General features: G+C 55.7%; 4 protein-coding genes across 4 annotated transcripts; all 4 read right to left on the bottom strand.

Moving 5' to 3' along the window:
• Positions 1-1,673: 1,673 nt before the first annotated feature.
• Positions 1,674-3,111, bottom strand: K452DRAFT_231369 (uncharacterized protein; the record flags this gene model as incomplete). The annotated part of the gene is made up of 3 exons (XM_033537162.1): positions 1,674-1,760; positions 1,823-2,535; positions 2,586-3,111. The coding sequence occupies 3 exons, from the start codon at positions 3,109-3,111 to the stop codon at positions 1,674-1,676; spliced, it is 1,326 nt and encodes a 441-aa protein (XP_033395590.1).
• A 1,392-nt stretch (positions 3,112-4,503) lies between these two features.
• On the bottom strand, positions 4,504-6,730 carry K452DRAFT_352199 (uncharacterized protein). The gene is made up of 4 exons (XM_033545764.1): positions 6,356-6,730; positions 5,029-6,303; positions 4,800-4,975; positions 4,504-4,739 (listed from the first exon to the last, which is right to left on the bottom strand). Exons 1-4 carry the CDS (start codon positions 6,624-6,626, stop codon positions 4,647-4,649), a joined length of 1,815 nt encoding a protein of 604 aa, XP_033395591.1. The 5' UTR covers positions 6,627-6,730; the 3' UTR covers positions 4,504-4,646.
• Positions 6,731-6,862: 132 nt separating this feature from the next.
• Positions 6,863-8,789, bottom strand: K452DRAFT_289261 (uncharacterized protein). Its single transcript, XM_033540792.1, has one exon. It carries the CDS (start codon positions 8,501-8,503, stop codon positions 7,226-7,228), a length of 1,278 nt encoding a protein of 425 aa, XP_033395592.1. The 5' UTR covers positions 8,504-8,789; the 3' UTR covers positions 6,863-7,225.
• Positions 8,790-10,761: 1,972 nt separating this feature from the next.
• Positions 10,762-11,241, bottom strand: K452DRAFT_57249 (uncharacterized protein). The gene has a single exon (XM_033546863.1). The coding sequence runs from the start codon at positions 11,159-11,161 to the stop codon at positions 10,880-10,882; it is 282 nt and encodes a 93-aa protein (XP_033395593.1). The 5' UTR covers positions 11,162-11,241; the 3' UTR covers positions 10,762-10,879.
• Positions 11,242-12,169: the final 928 nt, after the last annotated feature.

Genomic DNA, 12,169 nt, shown 5'->3' on the forward strand with positions numbered 1-12,169 from the left:
GCTGTCAGACTCACATGCATAAACTATAGTTTCCGTGCTCCAATCCTTCTAATTTTGAAAAGAAAGCCTTATAATAGAGGACATTACCCTGACAGCTTGGGCACTTGAGCCCATTTGCCAACAGTTTGCACTGTTTCGATCCATAAACTCACAGATCCATGCAAGTCTGTACTAGAGTGCTATATTAGAACCGAGAACCGGCTCCAGAGAGAATTAGTACGCTTAGTTACTGAGAAGTCGCATCCCCTGGCCGCCCATGGTGTCGAGAGGCTAGGGTTATACTGGTGATCCGGCCACAGTTGCGTTTAAAGAGAGACATGCTCGCCACGGAGCTACCTACGATCTCACACGGAACCACTTCGATGTTATCGAGCCGAAGATTAGAGAAAGTACACCGGCCTTCTCAAGGACACAATGATACGACCAACGGGGAAAAAGATGAGCTCGAGGTGGCTCATGCCTTGACAGAGCAAGGGATCCGGGTAATGGAGAGGTGAAGGTTGAGGACATCACACATCGCTGCCAACGAGTAACATCATGCAATGCTTCCGACGAAGAACATCACTGTGATTTTAACTCATAGCACTTGCTAACCTTTTCTCTCATTACAGCATTGCCTGCTAAAACTTGTTGACATCAAGCATATTATTAGAGGCGGCGTTCGAGCAGTGCCCAATCAATAGTGATTTGAGCAGGAATGCGATCCTTCCTGGAAAGTCTCAACCGGATTATCACTTTTCCTATACGAGGTGCTGGGACTAATCCAATAGGCCGTTTGGACGGAATAACATCTTGGAGGCTTTGGATAGCAGGACAGATTGACCAGTAGTTGAGGACTTTTAGTTCCTCATACCCATACAAATAATATCTCACGAACGTCTGCATCCAGTTCAGCACAGAAGCTCAAGGTGTGACAACACCACTCAGTCGATACCATTCCATCAGTGACCAAGTCTGACCACCCAATTAGGGCAGAGATCTGCACCATCCCCAACACTGATCTAACCTCTAACCGGAGCCACAGTGGCAGTGTGTGCCAGCCGCGCGTCCTCAACATCTACAATACACAGCTCAGTAGATCCCTGCCCAAGCAAGCAGGCAGGCCATCAAGGCCTCCGCAACCACCTCCGCCTAGCGCCCCCCACCCCGCAAGCCCTCAACCACCCCTGTCTAGAGCACCCGCGCACAGCATGTACGGTACCTAGCGGGCGCGCCGGCGGACCGGCAGCGGTGACGGTGGCTACGACGGCGGTTTGCGGGCGGCGGCAGCGGCGCGGGCCTACCCGCTCTCGCGCTAGCAAAGCACGCAAGAGCACGGCAAGCATGCAAGCAGGCTGATCGCCCTCGGCCTCGTATCCAACGGCTCCGAGGCGCCCAAACTGCAAACGCCGGCTCGGCTATCCAGCAGCGGTGGCGGGCCGGACCGTCCCAATGCGCTCTGTAGGTCCTCTCCCTCTCCCTCTTGTTGTTCTCCTTCTTTTTCTTCTTCTTCTTCTTCTTCTTCTTCTTCTTCGTCGTCGTCGTCGTCGTCGTCTCGTTCAATGCGTGGTGGGAGGTATTACTACTATTCGTGTGGTTCTACGAGGCTAGATATGGTGGTCGTCATTCGTGGCCCGCTGGCTGGTGTATATAATAAAGACAATTAAATCATTCCCCCGGCGCACTATGCGCGCTTAGCTGTTATCCGCGCAGCTGAAGGGTGATTGTCCGCCGGAGTTGTTGGCGATTTCGTAGGCACTGCCGTAGACGCCGAGGCCGCACTGTGAGGAGCAAGGTTAGCACGTGTTGGATCCAGCAAGAGAGAACAGTTTGGGGGACTTACGATAGCCGTGCCAATGGCTACGAGAAGTATGTTCAGGATCGTAAGACACGCCTTTTTCCAATTCTTGAACCACTGGCCTTTGTTCATGCTGAGCCAGAAGAGGCCGGGTAGGCCGACGGTGAACCAGGAGCAAAAGAGCGAGCCGAGCAGGCCGAGAAGCTGGCTGAACACCGGGATGGCACTCGCGATAATCCACGCGATGACGTACAGAATGATGCAGAGCGCGACCCACGTTCCCCAAGAACGGAAGCTCTTCTCTCCCAAGACGCCCGGCGTGCGCCTCCAAATGCGCACAAAGACATTCTTAGCGGCGATGTGGCCGTTAATAACGCCCGCGATAACAATGGTCGGAATAGCGATGCCGTAGACGATCTTGGCGACAAGTGGGCTGGCGGACCCGATGGCTGGCGACTTGACGGCCGCACCCGCGTACCGGTAGATGACGCAGGAGACGATGATATACAGAACGACAGCCACGCTCTCCAGCATGGCCAGCGACTTGTTGAAGTCGCGGGGGTCCTTCAACTCGGAGATGAAGCCGAAGAAGGCGATGTGTGCGGTGAAGGAGAGAAGAATGTTGCTGACACCCACAAACCCGGTCTGGTAAGAGGTCAGGCTGAGCGGCGTCACAGCGTAAATCACAGGGTGGTCCACGTGGTCGACGCCGACGGCCACCATTGTAATCGTAATGGCGCACAAAATGGACATGCAAGCTAGAGTGTGTTAGCGGATATACTGCGATATGCTTCCAGTGTTGACATACAGAAGATGGACAGAAGAGCCACGTTTTTCAACGTCCTCGGGAGAGTCGCAAGCAGCGACACAATCGCGCCGACAACGGTAAAGACAACGGTGCAAGTGCCATGGCCGGTAAGGACGTTCATCATGATGGAAAACGTCAGGATGTGAGCAGCCATAATAAACAGCAAAATGATCATTTGGCAGAGCTCCAGGAATTCCTTTCCAATGCGGCCGAAGAACAGAAAGCCAGCGTCGCCAAAGTTGTGCAGGCCTGGGTACTTCAATTTGACCTGGCCAATAACGTATCCAGTGTAGGAAGATATTATGCAAATGCCGACAATGAGGATGAGTGTAGGCACAAATCCCATGCTCGACATGACCTGAGGAAGCGAAAGGATACCGAGTGATATGGTTTCGGCAATCATCAGGAAGCCGGCCTGCCACCAGCTCAAGGTCCTGTATTTGCTGGCCTCGCCATCCTCGCCGAACGGGTTGTTAATGATGGCGGAATCAACTTCGCCCTTGGTGTAGGTGGGCGCCGACTCCATCTCCGGTTGAGGGACATCGGCTGGCTTCTCTTTCGAGTGCCCAGCGGGGTGCTTGGCCCTTTCCAAATCTGAGGCGTGTGACGACACGCTGTCCGCGGTCGCGGACTGGACCGGTGGAGCCATTGCAGCAGGTGCTGTCGCTTATCGGTGCTGTAGGTCAACGATCGAGCTTTGAAGGTCCTGAGAAATCCAGACGGTTTAATTGGAGAGTCCGGGTTGCAATGAGGGTCTGAGGGGATGCCAGATCTCCCTCACGGAGCCCAGGGCATGAAATAGTCAAGCGAAAACCATGACTGCGAATTCGGAAAGGCATTGCGGAGGCAACGTGAATCATCACCCGACCATTGGAAGCCCGTCAGGCCGGTTGCGCACTATTACCATACAAATATCAAAAATTTGGCCGAAGCTGGGGTTCGACCGTGGTCCGAGCGCGCCCAGAAGAAGGCCGTTTGCGCAGGCCGGGGCAGTCAAGCCACAGATCTTGGATCTGTCAGGTCAGGTACAGTCGCGGAGGAGGCCGACATTGCGAGACTCGTGGCTCAGTCTCCGGGGTCGCCAATCCTTCGTTGGGGTCCGGATCGAAATGGCCTTTCTGACTCATCAGCGCTACTGACCTCCAGAATATTGATATATGCAGCGGAAGTCCGGAATGAAGAAGAACAGGCCTACCTACATATACGAAGTACAGATTGATGTCTACGGGAAGACCCGGCAGGCCGTGCAGAGGTTGGGCATAATCGCCGACGACGTGACAGGCGCGTTACAAGTAGCTTTAAAAAGCCGTGGGCCGTGGCGCCGAGGGTCGACTCGTAGGGCTGATACGCACGAGCGACGTGGGAACGCACGAGGCACCGCTCAGTAGCATCGCCGGTGCCGGAGGGCGTCTCGAAGATAAGACACTTTACTTCTTCTCTTTACCAACGCGTCCCACCGCAAAGGCATGATATTGGCATGAGACGCAAGACGGCTGTGGATCGCCATGATCCAAGGCGGAGCATCGCTGCAACACAGATTGGCAGAAATTGACTCGTTTAGTGCACATCCAGCCGCATGAAATGAGTCGCTCACGTGTCGCCACTGTCTCTGTGACGCCATTGGCCCATTCCGACATCGCGAAATTCTTGGTTGTTGCATCATAAAGACATGATGGACACGAGGTTGATGTGCGTGGCTGGATTCTTGGAAAAACGTACGCATGCGGAAAGTGATAGCGAGCAAAATGAACGCTACACCAACTGCGGGTGGTGAGTGTCTTTGTAGGAGTTGGAATGGATCCTTCGGGAGCACTTGGGCATGAATATTTGGTACAGTCTGGGCCCACGGTTTTCTCTTGACAGCGAGAGCAGGTTGTATTTGAATCACTCAGAATGGTAGTTTGGCTGCATGGAACGTCGAGGTTCAAGATAAGTCCAGGTAGACATTCATTCGAAGACGTTTGAATGTCGAGAATCTAAATTGCGATGCTTCCTATGTACTGGAAAGGTACGTCTCATTGGACAGTGACGGGAAATGGTTTTTAAATAGATCGAGCCTCATTACCATTCTTGGACCTCTCCAGGCTTTGGCATTTGAGAGCGGACGACCTTGTTGCAGTTAAGCAGGCAAAGAGGGTCGAAGGCTTGTTTCAGCTGCGAAGAGAGAAGTGTTAGCTGCGTCATCCTAAATCAGTTACAAACGTGTGCACTAACCTTCCGCATGGCATCCACGGTGGACTCGCCCAGCTCGTGGTTCAAATAATCCCTCTTCACGAGGCCAACGCCGTGCTCACCGGTGGCAGTTCCCTCCAACTCAATGGCACGCTTTACCATCTGGTGCACAACGCGGTCGGCCACAGCGTGTTCGCGGTCATTGTATAGTATGATCGCTGCTGACGGTCAGGAACCTGGTAATGAAATGTCTTAGACGTGGAAAGCTTACCGTGGAAGTTTCCGTCACCAACATGCCCAACGATTGCGCCAACAAGTCCGCTTTTCTGAATGTCCGCCTTGGTTTCCTCAATGAGTTCGGGCATCTTGCTGATCGGCACCGCGACATCAGTTGTCCAGACATGGTCACCGTCCTCCCTCTTCTTCCCCATGACGCTCCAAAGAGCCTCCTTACGAGCGCTCCAGAGTTCATCAGCTTCTTCACCGCTACGAGCGAATTCGAAGCTCTTGCTACCAGATTTCTTCGCCAGACCCTGGACGATGGAAATGTTTTCCTTCACGCCCGAGGGGGTACCGGAGAACTTGAAGAAAAGCGTAGGCGCCTCCTTCCACTGCCTAGCGGTTGAACCGGCATCGTTGATGCACTTCATTTGCACATCGTCGAGGATCTCAATGGCAGCAATTGGCACACCGGCACCGACAACTTTGAAGACGCAGTTGGCTGCCTCACGGATACTGCCGAAGCTCGAAACGGCAACCGACGTGTTGATAGGCTTGACGGTGACCTTTAATGTGGCTTCGGTGACCAGGCCCAGCGTGCCCTCACTGCCGATGAACATGCGAGTGAGATCGTATCCGGCACTGCTCTTTCGCGGCCGCTGACGGGTCTTGATTATGGTGCCGTCAGCGAGTACGACCGTGAGAGAAAGCACCCAATCGCGCATCGTGCCGTAGCGGTAGGAGTTTGTGCCCGAACAGCCTGTTCCAACCATGCCTCCAATCTGAGCACCTGGGCCTGGGTCCGGAGGGAAGAAGAGACCCTCTTCGCCAAGTTGCTCGTTAAGAGTCTCCCAACCAACTGCAGGCTGCACCACTACATCGAGATCGTCTTTGTGCAGCGACAATATTTTATCCATTCTGCTAAAGTCGATGCAGATGCCGCCTTGAGTGGCCGCAAAATGACCTTCCAGACTGGTGCCGCCAGAGTACGGCGTGACCGGAATCTTCCTCTGGTGGCACACCTTCATAATCTGGCTTACTTCCTCCGTCGTGGCCGGCTTGACAATGGCGAAGGGAACATCGCCAGGCAAGCTAGAATACGTAGACCATTCAGAGCCTGCATGGGCCTTTAGATCTGATTCGGACGTCGAGATGTTCTCCGCGCCGACAATGTTCTTAAAATCAGTCCATGCCGCCTGCAGGTTTCCCGTCGCGGTGTTGTGCTGCAACGGCCGCGTCGCGGTTAGAGGAACGGTCGATTCGGTAGGAAGAGGAGTCGGGTTGAGCGAGCCGGCAAAGTAGCCTCCTGCGAGAGAAACGGCGACGACTGGGAAAGATGGTTAGCATGCGTGCCCATGTTGCGATGCAGATGTGCATACGGAATAGCAATCCTATGCTTTTGCTGCCGCGCCCACTCAGGTCTCTTTGTTCCGCAAACCTGGCCTGCTCAGCGCGTTCGCGCAGTAACCGCTGATGAGTGCTCTCATACAGCTGGCCCATGAAATTCTTGCCCTGCGGACTCCCACTTGCCCAGCGGGCGTGGCTCAGCGGCAGAGAGGCGGAGGCGCGCGGGGTCAGGCTGCGAGCGCATTGCCGAGGCAGGGCACGGCGCAAGGCCAGTTGCGGCCGGATCATTTGCGAAGAGGCCATTGCGAAGGGTGCTAGGACTTCACGATCAGGCGGTCTCAATGGCCATGGTGAAAGCAGGAAGGCGGGCGGTACTTTCGTTGGCGAGCGGCACCGGCGGAGGTTTCGCGGGCGAGCAGGCGCATTTCCGAAGCTCCACGATAAACTCTCATGGATTGCATCACACCATCCCGACGCTGAGCACGCGGACGGGTCACTCGCAAATTGATTGGTCAATGGCAGAAAGCGCACGAGAAGGTCTCGATAACGAACCAGTTTTACCTGGCTACATATGTATTTCAGTCCTGGTGGTATCTGTTCCACCTAAATATCCAAAAAGCCAAGAAGCTGTGCTCTGGCATCAAAACAAATAGCCAACCAAATGCTCAATAAATGCATGGAGCTCCTGCTGCGACAGCGGCAGATAAGGAGCGACGCCCAAAACATAACGCCGCGCTATAATTTCCCAAGATAGATTTGATCCCCCAAGCAAACGCCAACCGAAGCGCTCAGTGCGCAGTGAAACGCCGGAGCTTTATAGCTCATGGGCATTGACGAAAGAAAATTTCCAAACGCCTTCGGGAAGTAACTGTTCCGCAGCCAACCCGGTATGCTTGTGCTTTTCATAAGCACTTCAACCTCAACAGCCGTGTGCGGAACCAAGCAACAAAAGCTGCCCAGCGGCTCTTCACCGGACGGCGCGTCCGCAGATCTGTACATGTGCGCACCGTTCTTGTTGTGCTGGGTGGCACCGTATGCGTCGGGCTGCTGTCCTCCGTAGGGGAAGGACTCGGGTGTTCCTCGTCCGCTGACGGGACGGAGTCGGTCTTTTCATCCAGAGAGTGCCTTTCGTAGTCCTCCTCCTGATCGGAGATGTGCTGTTGCCGCTCTTCTTGCTTGGCCCTTCTCCGCTCCTCACGATCCCGCTTCTTCATAGCCTCCTTCTCCGCCTTGCGTTCCTTGGCCTCCTCCTTTGCCTGGAATTCCATGCGCGCAGCACGGATAGAGGCGGCACGTGATAGGGGATCGACGGGCGATTCGCGACCCCTGACGAAACCGAAGGCTTTGTCCAAAGAAGTCCGGGAGCCAGGCGAGGGCGCCGTTTCTGAGCGCGAGATCTCGCGGCGCGAGCGGAGGTTTGAAAGGCTGGTTTGAGATTGGCTTCCGAGACGAGTGACGGAACCGGTCGATAGCGAGTGCAGCGGCGCGGGGGCGTTCCGAGTGGAAGACATGGAGCCTGAGCGACGACGAGATTCCAGAGCTGGTTGGCGACAGAAGAATTCGTCGCTGGACATGATGTCTCCTGCTTCACCAATATAGTCCTCCTCATACACGGAATCCGGGTGAGACCGTTCGCTTGGCGGCTTGAACTGGCGAGACGCTTGTCGTATCGCATTTACGTACGGGACGGTGGGCTGTCGCAGACGACCGGAGCTCGCCGAGTCTTGCGAGTTGCTGCTGGTGGACCGGTGGTGCTGGTGCCTGGGGCCCGCGTGCGGGAAGTTTGCATCGGGCACAGAACGCGGCACGACGGCATATTCCTGGATGCCGAGGGCAGAGAAGCTTTCGTTGTCGGCGGCGGGTAACGAGAGGTCGAGAGAGTTGCGCTCTTTGGTGGAGAGTCTCCGGAGATAAGGCTTGAACTTCCGGGCGGAGTGCGTGGCGAGGTCGAGACTCCGGCGGGGTTCTTCGTGCGGGAGGTCCATGGGGAGTGGAGAGATGGCGGCGAGGTCGGGTGAGGCGCTGGGGACTGCGGAGGTGGAGGAGCGTTTATGAAGCTTGGCGTGGGAGGGCTTTGAGTGGCCCGTCGCATACTGATCCGGCCGCGGCGAGCTCGTGTATGACGGGCGTTGATGTAAGGAAGAGGGTCGCATGTGGTGTTTCGAATACGAGGAAGACATGGCGACGTGAGTTGAAAGCGCGGAGAGGCAGCCAATATCACCGGAGCATAATGCGCATGCGCGACGGACCAGAGAGAGGAAGCGAAAGGGGTGGGTTGGCGTCGTTTGTCGTCGTTTGTCGTCGTCGGGTCGGAGATGAGGATTAAATGTAGAAGCAAATCGGCGATGAGAGATGAGCGCAGACGTCAAGAGTCGACGATCCAAACAGACAAGGCAGGCAGGCAGAAATGCAACACAAAGGCACGACAGCGGGACGCCCTGGTTCTTGTAGGCAGAGGCAGCCCCGCGCGGCTCTTGAATGAAGAGGAGGCGCTCGATCCATCCCTCGATCTTAACCCGCATCTAGTGCGATGCGGCACAGCAATCACCACTGCCGTCGCAGGCCCGCGGCACATCCTCATAATACTGTTAATCTCCCCAAAGCCTCTCGCGGCCGCTCCAGGCCGCGCAAGCGGGGGAATAGCTCGCGAGCCAACCCTTTGGCGCGCCTCTTGTTGTTTCTTCACGCTGCATTCCAGCGCGCCGGTTCCAGCTTTCCAGCCACCTGCTGCCCACACTGTCCGTCCGTCCTTTGATGCCGTCGCTTATCGACACGGCCAGCCATGCGCCCGCCCTCGCAAGCTCGTCCTCTCCAAGCCCTCGCCGTGCCGCAGCGTGCGCAGCCAACCCTTCACGCCCTTCTGCTTCTTCCCAACCCCGCACGTCCCCCGGCTCCCCACTGCTGGTCCTGCGTGCCTGCGTGCCTTTTGTCCCTGCAGAACCACCAAAACCCGCTGAAATCTCTGGTTCTGCGGAGGCCTCTTCGCCAGCCGACGGCCCACCCTGGCCAAAGCGCGCTGCATGCCGAGGCTCCAGAAGCTTCAGCGGTGCTTCTCGTCGTCACCCGTGGGCCAGTCGATGGCATCAAAGGCGGGGCAGAGGCGTACCTGAGCGTCGGGTGGTAATAATAATGTCGCCCGCCCTGAGCCATCTCATGACTTGACTCAGGAGGCGCGGCCCGGTGCGAGCGTCGGGGAGAACGGGTAGCGTCTAGGCGATGGCAGGAGAACCTGTTCGCATCCAATCTTCATTCGCTCCTCGCCCTTCTTGCATACACCGCCCGCGGCCCAGCACCACATGAAACACAGGAGAATATTCCCGCTCTTCCAGAAGGCTTCCCCATCGGGCACGCGACATGAGTCGAATTCATGCTGCTTGCTTTGTGCCTGTCGATGACGAATAATGCATGGTCTGCGCTTCACGCTCAGGGACCGTATTCGTTCTGTGCTGGCTTAGTACGACGGGCCGCATGGCTTGATATCACGGTAAACTGCGTTCTGTACAGGCACTTTAGATCCAAGATGGACAGACGAAAACCCCTGCAGCTCGACTTTTTCCCTGAGGCCGTGGTTCCTGATGGTTCCTGATCATCAGAGATGCAGGAAAGCGGTGGGACCCGACAGCCGACCCGCTCAGAAACGAACGCTGCTTCATATCATTCGCCTCTTGACCGGTAAACAGCTGGCAGCTTCATGGCGTTCTGCAATCCTCATGGAGTGCATCCTTTCGATTAGCGGTGAGATTTGCGCTATGGCCACACATTACCCGGCCTCCCTTCGATTCTGGACCACTCCAGCAATTGACGGTGTGTCTGAGTAACTCCACGGTGAGCTGTTTTCAACCGGCAAAGGAGGAAGGTGGAATTGCGTACGCTAGCCCGTGCGCGTGCTTGATCTTCATTATCAGGCATTTGCGGCTCCGAATCCGGATGTTCTATCCTTGGACATGAGAATCCCCTGGGGATGGGATTACAATATTCTACAGCATGAAGGTAAAGGCTGGGAATAGGCAATAGATCTCATCGCCGAGCGACCAGATTACCAGATTACTCAACGACGTCGAGGGGATTGAGGAAATACTCCTGGTCCCTGGATCTCGTCAGGGGCAACCGGCCTGCAATGCAGCCATCCCTCCTTTGCATGGCGAGATGCCCCAACTGAAGACTCGGTATTTGGGGCTCTAGTATCACCAGCCTCATGTCGCTTCGTTCGCATTGGGGGCTGCAACAAGTTTGTAAACGAAGTCCATAAGATGTGCGATTGAAGGTATCAAGAAGCACATCAAACATGGGTTTCGACCTTTTCATTCCAGCGCTTGGCATGAGTAGGCATGAAACGAAGGGATGCTCGCCATGAGGGTTCGTGGGAGAGGCACTGAAGGGCAAGACGTGGGAGTATGCAGAGAAGCCTGTCGTGCCTGTCAGGCTGGCAGGCCGGTGGGCAACCTTCAGGCCGAAACCTAGGCTTGCTAGGCCGGAGAAACTATTTTGCCGACAAGTTCGGTGACCGCAGCGACCCCTGCCTGTCAGCACCTCGTCATTTTGTTTCTAGAGCACCTTCACCCGCCAGACTGTCCTGAACGCCCAGCGCCTGCGCGACCGCGCTTCGATTCTTGATCGCCATATACATCTATTTCTCCTTTGGCGCAACACTCGACCCCTCGCTCGCGCGCGCACAGGTGATTCCAGACCGACCCGTTCGCGCGTGCGCCGGCTAAACAACAACAATAACAGAGACGCGAATCCGTCGCCCACGGCTTACCGGTCCACTTTTTGCGCATGGAAGCCGCTTCCTTTGCGACCAACGCCCGCAACGCCGTGTCTCTCTTGTGAAACGTCATAAAGAAACGCTTGTTCAATCCGCACGCGACACGCGCGCATCCACTCCGCCACCATGTCGAAACGCGGGGCAATGCAACAACTAAGCAAGGAAGGCAGCTTCCTTGGTGACGGCGCAAACCAGATGTCTGAAGATGACAGGCCCAAGCAGGCCACGGCCGCTCAGATGGCTGCAAGAAAGTGAGTTTGGTTTGCTGCGCTTTGCGCGTCGCGCGCAAGGCGACAAGGCGCAAGGTTCCATATTCTTGAGGCGACTGCATAGAGTGTGAGGGGTGGCGCAAAAGTACGGTCCATGTACTGCTGCAATGTCACGTCATGCTCGCATTGTGCTTGTTCTGGATTTTGCTCCTTGCGGTCTTGTTGGCTTTGTTGGACACATACTAAGTCTTTCCCAGGTTGAAGCCTTTGAAGGGTCGCCCTAGGACCGCAGGTGCGGCTTCGGTGAGTCTTCGTGATGAGTGAAGTGAAGTGAACATAAGAACAAGCAACTGACAAAAGCCTAGTCGCCCTCTGCTCAAAGCTTCCCCCCAGCGCAACAATCGGGTAGCCCATTTAGTGGATTTGGTGCTGGCAACGGTGGCGGCGGCGGTAGCAACTTCAACTTCGCGCCCACACCTCCAAGCGGTAACTTCACTTTCGGAGCAAGCACTGGGGCTAATCCCTTCAATGCCCAAAACCCCCCTCAAAGTTCGAACACAGGCACTGGGTTCTCCACGTCTTTCACTTTCGGCGCGAATCCGCCGCAAAACAACCAACCGCAAACAGGCGGCAATATGTTCGGTTCTACAACTGGCAACCAGAGCGCCGCACCTGCCTTTAGCTTTGGTGCACAGCCATCTGCACCCAGCACCAACATGTTTGGAAACCCGACGGCAACACAGAGTACGAACATGTTTGGCAACCCTCCGTCTGCCCCAAGCAATGGATTCAGCACATCAGCTGCCCCATCGAGCAGTAACCTGTTTGCGGGCAATTCAAACCCTCCAGCAGGTGGAAGCATCTTTGGCACT

The sequence above is a fragment of the Aplosporella prunicola genome (genome assembly GCF_010093885.1).
Source record: "Aplosporella prunicola CBS 121167 unplaced genomic scaffold K452scaffold_18, whole genome shotgun sequence".
In the NCBI taxonomy this organism is placed as follows: Eukaryota; Fungi; Ascomycota; class Dothideomycetes; order Botryosphaeriales; family Aplosporellaceae; genus Aplosporella; species Aplosporella prunicola.